The sequence below is a fragment of the Triticum dicoccoides genome, chromosome 1A (genome assembly GCF_002162155.2).
Source record: "Triticum dicoccoides isolate Atlit2015 ecotype Zavitan chromosome 1A, WEW_v2.0, whole genome shotgun sequence".
In the NCBI taxonomy this organism is placed as follows: domain Eukaryota; kingdom Viridiplantae; phylum Streptophyta; class Magnoliopsida; order Poales; family Poaceae; genus Triticum; species Triticum dicoccoides.
In genome coordinates this window covers 355,117,654-355,125,353 of record NC_041380.1, presented here as the reverse complement: position 1 = coordinate 355,125,353, position 7,700 = coordinate 355,117,654, and the positions used below count along the sequence as shown (strand labels likewise).

General features: G+C 52.1%; 1 protein-coding gene across 1 annotated transcript; it reads left to right on the top strand.

Moving 5' to 3' along the window:
- The first annotated feature begins 5,519 nt into the window (after nt 1-5,519).
- Nucleotides 5,520-7,094, top strand: LOC119272705. Its single transcript, XM_037554132.1, has 2 exons — nt 5,520-5,944; nt 6,070-7,094. Exons 1-2 carry the CDS (start codon nt 5,639-5,641, stop codon nt 6,835-6,837), a joined length of 1,074 nt encoding a protein of 357 aa, XP_037410029.1. The 5' UTR covers nt 5,520-5,638; the 3' UTR covers nt 6,838-7,094.
- The last annotated feature ends 606 nt before the right edge of the window (nt 7,095-7,700 follow it).

The following is a 7,700-nucleotide window of genomic DNA, read 5'->3' as shown; positions in this document are numbered from 1 at the left end:
TAATTCAGATCCGAAAGCAATATGGATTGTTTCTTGAATCGGGTCCTTTCTCGAGGAAAGGTTTCTCTCGAAAGAGTTGAGTGGGAGGATGGTGGAGACTTGATGAGGTTATTGAACCGTCTCTTCAACTAGTGTGTGGCAGGGCACAGGAAGTTGTTCCTGTGGCACCTACACCAATTGAAGTGGAAGCTTATGATATTGATCATGAAACTTCGGATCAAGTCACTACCAAACCTCGTAGGACGACAAGGACACATACTACTTCGGAGTGGTAAGGTGATCCTGTCTTGAAGGTCATGTTGCTAGACAACAATGAACCTACGAGCTATGGAGAAGCGATGGTGGGCCCGGATTCCGATAAATGGCTCGAGGCCATAAAATCCGAGAACGGATCCATGGACTTTGGTGGACTTGCCCGATGATCGGCAAGCCATTAAGATAAATGGATCCTTAAGAAGAAGACGGACGTGGATGGTAATGTCACCATCCATGAAGCTCGACTTGTGGCAAAAAGTTTTTCCCAAGTTCAAGGAGTTGACTACGATGATATTTTCTCATCCGTAGCGATGCTTAAGTCCGTGGGATTCATGTTAGCATTAGCTGTATTTATGAAATCTGGCAGATGGATGTCAAGACAAGTTTCCTTACTAGTTTTCGTAAGGAAAGGTTGTATGCAATACAATCAGAAAAGTTTTGTCGATCCTAAGGATGCTAAAAGGTATGCTAGCTCCAGCGATCCTTCTAAGGACTGGAGTGAGCATCTCGGAGTTGGAATGTATGCTTTGATGATGATCAAAGATTTTGGGTTTGTACAAAGTTTATGAGAAACTTGTATTTCCAAAGAAGTGAGTGGGAGCACTATAGAATTTCTGATGAGAATATGTTGTTGACATATTGATGATCAGAAATGATGTAGAATTTCTAGAAAGCATATAGGGTTATTTTGAAAGTGTTTTTCAATGGAAAGCCTGGATTAAGCTACTTGAACATTGAGCATCAAGATCTATAAGGATAGATCAAAACGCTTAATGGTACTTTCAAATGAGCACATACCTTGACATGATCTTGAAGGTATTCAAGATGGATCAGTCAAAGAAGAAGTTCTTGCCTGAATTGTAAGGTACGAAGTTAAGACTTAAAGCTCGACCACGATAGAATAGAGAGAAAGGACGAAGGTCGTCCCCTATGCTTAAGACGTAGGCTCTTCAGTATGCTATGCTGTGTACCGCGCCTGAAGTGTGCCTTGCCATGAGTCAGTCAAGGGGTACAAGAGTGATCCAAGAATGGCTCACAGACAGCGGTCAAAGTTACCCTTAGTAACTAGTGGACTAAGGAATTTTCTCGATTATGGAGGTGGTAAAAGAGTTCGTCGTAAAGGTTACGTCGATGCAAGCTTAACACCTATCCAGATAGCTCTAAGTAGAGATACCAGATACATATATTGGAGCAATAATTTAGAATAGCTCCAAGTAGAACAGTTATTTGGAATAGCTCCAAATAGAGCGTGGTAGCTGCATCTAGGAGATGACATAGAGATTTGTAAAGCACACACGGATCTGAAAGGTTCAGACCCGTTGACTAAAACCTCTCTCACAAGCAACATGATCAAACCTAAAACTCATTGAGTATTAATCACATAGTGATGTGAACTAGACTACTGATTCTAGTAAACTCCTGGGTATTAGTCACATGGCGATGTGACCTGTGAGTGTTAATCACATGGCGATGTGAACTAGATTATTGACTCTAGTGCAAGTGGGAGACTGTTGGAAATATGCCCTAGAGGCAATAATAAAAGTATTATTATTATATTTCCTTGTTCATGATAATTGTCTTTTATTCATGCTATAACTGTATTATCCGGAAATCGTAATACACGTGTGAATACATAGACCACAATATGTCCCTAGTGAGCCTCTAGTTGACTAACTCGTTGTGATCAACAGATAGTCATGGTTTCCTGGCTATGGACATTGGATGTCGTTGATAACGGGATCACATCATTAGGAGAATGATGTGATGGACAAGACCCAATCCTAAGCCTAGCACAAAGATCGTGTAGTTCGTATGCTAGAGCTTTGCCAATGTCAAGTATCTCTTCCTTTGACCATGAGATCGTGTAACTCCTGGATACCGTAGGAGTGCTTTGGGTGTATCAAACGTCACAACGTAACTGGGTGACTATAAAGGTGCACTACAGGTATCTCCGAAAGTATCTATTGTTTTATGCGGATCGAGACTGGGATTTGTCACTCCGTGTAAACGGAGAGGTATCTCTGGGCCCACTCGGTAGGACATCATCATATGCGCAATGTGACCAAGGAGTTGATCACGGGATGATGTGTTACGGAACGAGTAAAGTGACTTGCCGGTAACGAGATTGAACAAGGTATCGGTATACCGACGATCGAATCTCGGGCAAGTAACATACCGATAGACAAAGGGAATTGAATACGGGACTGATTAAGTCCTTGACATCGTGGTTCATCCGATGAGATCATCGTGGAGCATGTGGGAGCCAACATGGGTATCCAGATCCCGCTGTTGGTTATTGACCGGAGAACGTCTCGGTCATGTCTGCATGTCTCCCGAACCCGTAGGGTCTACACACTTAAGGTTCGATGACGCTAGGGTTATAAAGGAAGCTTGTATGTGGTTACCGAATGTTGTTCGGAGTCTCGGATGAGATCCCGGACGTCACGAGGAGTTCCGGAATGGTCCGGAGGTAAAGATTTATATATAGGAAGTCCTGTTTCGACCATCGGGACAAGTTTCGGGGTCATCGGTATTGTACCGGGACCACCGAAAGGGTCCCGGGGGCCCACCGGGTGGGGCCACCTGCCCCGGGGGGCCACATGGGCTGTAGGGGGTGCGCCTTGGCCTACATGGGCCAAGGGCACCAGCCCCAAGAGGCCCATGCGCCTGGGGAAACCCTAAAGGAAGAATCCCAGCAGGGGAAGGCACCTCCTAGGTGCCTTGGGGGGGGGGAGGACTCCTCCCCTGGCCGCCGCCCCCTTGGAGATTGGATCTCCTAGGGGCTGGCGCACCCCCCCCCCTTGGGATCCCTATATATAGTGGGGTAGGAGGGCCTCCCAAACATACCTTATGCCTTTGGTGCAGCCCCTCCCTCTCTCCCAAGTTCTCCTCCTCTTCTCCCATGGTGCTTGGCGAAGCCCTGCGGGATTGCCACGCTCCTCCACCACCACCACGCCGTTGTGCTGCTGTTGGATGGAGTCTTCCTCAACCTCTCCCTCTCTCCTTGCTGGATCAAGGCGTGGGAGACGTCACCGGGCTGTACGTGTGTTGAACGCGGAGGTGCCGTCTGTTCGGCACTTGATCATCGGTGATCTGAATCACGACGAGTACGACTCCATCAACCCCGTTCACTTGAACCCTTCCGCTTAGCAATCTACAAGGGTATGTAGATGCACTCTCCTTTCTACTCGTTGCTGGTCTCTCCATAGATAGATCTTGGTGTTACGTAGGAAAATTTTGAATTTCTGCTACGTTCCCCAACACGGAGTCACCGGGTCGGCGGTGAGCCGAAGGCAGGAGAGAATGCAGCAACTAGGACTGCACTGACAAACGACGCCAGCGGGGCGTGGACGTTGTAGATCGCAGGTCCATGGCTGTCGGGCCCGAAGCGGCGCCGACAAAGGGTCCGCAGCAAGGCCTCAACTGCCTGCCAAGAAAACCACTATGACCACATAATTCCATAGAAGCCATCACCGCAGCTCGGAGGAAGCGCCATCGAAGACGAGGAACGGTCTGCAACGATGCAGAACCAAGCTAGCTTGGCTGCCACCACTCATGTGTTGCACCCAACCACCACCAGCACAAGAGGGGAGCTACGTCGTGATGGGAGGGAGTGACCACAATGGGGTGGGGTAGGGGGCATGATAGAGGAGGACGCGACAATCGAAGGGGAGAGAGGCGGCCTCACGCCGAGCCAATTTGAATCATGTGGGAGGTTTGGGGGTGGCGCCGTGGTGCGCCATGGACGAAGCTGCCAGCCGCCACCATACCTGGGTGGAGCGTGGCGTTGCCGACAAGCCTTTCGGCAGTGGTGATGCAGAGGGCGCGGCGGAGTGGGGACGTACCGGTGGCGGCTAGGGTTTCCCTCATATCGCTAGACGTGGGTGACACGAGGTCCCTGTTTCTGTTCGGCTTCAGGCGTTGCTTTTGGCGTAACGCGGATGCGGATAGACTTCTCCGCGTCTGAAGGGACGACGAGCCTCGTGAAGGGCCTTGGCGATGGAGCCGAAGAAGGCGGGGTTCGACACGAAAAGAATGGGGATTGTCAAAATATGCGGGTGCCGGCTAGTTTTTAGATGGGTTCAGGATGTCGGAGTCTGACCTGGCGAAGTGGCGAACAACCGGACTCCCCCGGAGCTTCCCAAGTTTGAAACCGAGTTGTAAGATTTCTAGCGTCTGAACCATTTCGGCTCAAACATTTGGAGGCGTTTTGATGGCCCCTGATTTGAGATGCCCTCGCACAGTAGCACTGCGAGTATGAGATCCTACGAGCACCGATACGTCCAGAAGCTGTGTATCGGCGTATAATACGTTGCCGATACTTCGATACGTCAGATACGCCATCGATACCTGTATCCACGGAGTATCCTGTTTTTCGATTTAAAAAGAACGAAAAAAATGCTGATACGGCCGCCGGGACGGCGCCGACACGTCAGGGACACGGAAAGCCCAGTACAAGCCGACTCGTGACCCTAAACAGCCAGCCCACTCAGTTCGTTTGGGCGGCAGATTGGATCGAGTATTCGCGGGTGAGCGCATCACCGCCGCCGACTGGAGTCGCTCGTCGTCGCCGTCGCTACCGGCTGAAGTCGCTCACCGTCGTCTGGACTCGCCTCTGCATCCGCCGCCCGCCGCCCGTCGCCGTGACCGTGATGCGGGTGTGCGGGCCGGCTGTGCTGGCTGTGTGTGCTTGTTAGTTGTTACCGCCATGCATGCGTACGTATGTGTGCGTGCTTGCTGGCTGCTGGTTGGCGCTGGCCACTGCTGCATGCAAGTACTAGGAGGATTGAGTAAAGTGATGGTCATTCAGTCATTGAGAAAGAGGCATGGATGCAACAAATGGGCGGTCTTTGATCTCATCTCAGGCATTCAATCCCCATGGTCTTCATAATATGGTATTTTATTAATTATTTATATATACTCGCCGTATCGTTGTATTGCTGTTTTTAAAAATTGCCGTATTTCGTATCCCCGTATCCGTATCGCCGTATTGATGTCGCCGTATCGGTGCTTCATAGATGAGATCCTCCGAGACCGGGCGTAGGTTCCCCGAGAGTGAGAGCAACGGCGCACGCCAAAAATACCCCGTCGTACAACCGCGTTTCCCTCCCAAAGCCGACGAAATCGTACCCAAGCCCACCTTACCAACCAGCCCGAAAGCAAAGCCCACGATCGCGTCCACAAACGCACACGCGCATGCGTCCAGCCCCGGCCAATATATAAACACCCACCCGCGGTGCTTGCTCGCCACCTACCATCCACCATTCCTCCTGCGTAGCACAGCGCCAACCAGCACCACGCCGAGCCAACACCCAAGAACGGCGGCAGCCAGCCAGCTTTCAGACTCGAGGCTCGGGGCCGTCTCATTCATTCCCATCATCCCATGGACCGATCGGTTTCCGGCGGGAGAGGGTACTACTACTCGGCGGCGCCGGTGGGCACGGGCATGGGCATGGGCCCGCTCGCGGGCCAGCTCGGCGAGTGGCTGCTCCGGGCCGTGCAGCCGCCGGCGCCCACGCCGTGCGGGTCGCCCGGCGGGCCCCCGATCACCGCGCCGCGGGTCCGGATGAGGGACGGCCGGCACTTGGCGTACGAGGAGTCCGGCGTGCCCAAGGAGAGCGCGCGGTTCAAGGTCGTCTTCTCCCACGGCTTCACCGGCTCCCGCCTCGACAGCCTCCGCGCATCGCCGGTTAGTGCTGCGCATACATTCTCCCGTCGTCTCGCCACCCCCGCCCGGCCTGCGAGCTCATTATAATATGATCACGCGTCTCTCTCGCCGTCGCTTACACCGTCTGCGCAACGACTTGATTTCAGGAGGTCGCCGAGGAGCTTGGCGTGTACATGGTGGGCTTCGACCGCGCCGGCTACAGCGAGAGCGACCCCAACCCGGGCCGCTCCGTGGAGACCGCGGCGCAGGACATGGAGGACCTGGCCGACGCGCTGGGGCTCGGCGACAAGTTCCACGTCGTCGGCTTCTCCCTCGGCTGCCACGCCGTGTGGGGCGCGCTCAGGTACATCCCGGAGCGGATCGCCGGGGCCGCCATGCTGGCGCCGGTGGTGAACTACTGGTGGCCCGGGTTCCCGGCGGAGCTGGCGGCGCGGGAGTACGGCCGGCAGGAGCGCGGCGACCAGTGGGCGCTGCGCGTGGCCCACCACGCCCCCGGCATCATACACTGGTGGATGGAGCAGAGCTGGCTGCCCCTGCCCACCTCCACCGTCGTCGTCAACACCACCTACCTCCCCAACAAGCGGGACGCCGAGATCCGCCGCACCCTCACCGCCGACGGCACCCTCCGGAAGAAGAGGGAGATGGCGACGCAGCAGGGGATCCAGGAGTCCTACTACAGGGACATGGCCGTCATGTTCGGAAAGTGGGAGTTCGACCCCATGGCGCTGCCGGAGCCGCCGTGCCCGGTGCACCTGTGGCAGGGCGACGAGGACGGCCTCGTGCCCGTCGCGCTGCAGCGGCACGTCGCCGGCAAGCTCGGGTGGGTCAACTACCACGAGCTCCCCGGCACCGGCCACTTCCTGTCCGCCGTTCCAGGGCTCGGAGACACCGTTCTCCGGACACTTTTTGGTTGATCGACATCGACCAATACCAGACAAGTAGTTTTAGTCCAAGAGAAAACCCGGAGAAGTGTTGGCCTTTAGCTAGCTTGGCGTACGAGGCAAACTGCGAGTGCAGTACAGTATGTTTATTTCTTGATTAATTTATATATATACATACATGGGAACATGAGGCAGCATGTAGATTTTGTATTTCTTGATCCCTTTTTCATTCGTCTGTAATGAAAACTATGCTGGCAAGAAGCCCTGAAAAGTAAAAAAACTTTTTTTTTGGTAGTGACATTTTTACCAAGATGGTGATCCCGTATGTTAGTAAAATTTTAGAAACTGTCAACCATGGGTTCTAAAGTTTTTATGTACAAATTGAGACTGTGAGTGTGACTGCTTTTATTTTATTTTTTTTAGCCTTTTCAGACAACAGAAGCAGGTTGGGGCGTTGGTTAGAGAAATGAAAGAGGTTTTATTCATACACTCAACAAGACCTGGTCTACAGGGCCATTGAATTTCAGGAAATATTAATTCTTGTCATTGACGAAATCATTGGTGCTAGATACAGAGACAAATTGGACCTCTTCCTCAACAGGACTCCAAACACAATCAAGGATCAGAATAACAGTTCGTAGTTTAGAGAAGAACCGGTAAAGTTGGTGAAGCCGTGTCCCTCGTCCCTCTTCCATCTATTGCACATCTAAATCCTATGTCATTGATTTTACGCTAAGATTTTTGCAGGCATTTTTTGTCTTTTTTTCTTTCTAGTTCAACTGAGTCACTTAGATATAGAACAATGAGGCTAGACAGATCTTTTCAATAACAGTTTTGCTAAAGCTTATTGAAACATGCCTCCGTTGATGGTAGTTTATTTTAGAAAATACTCCCAC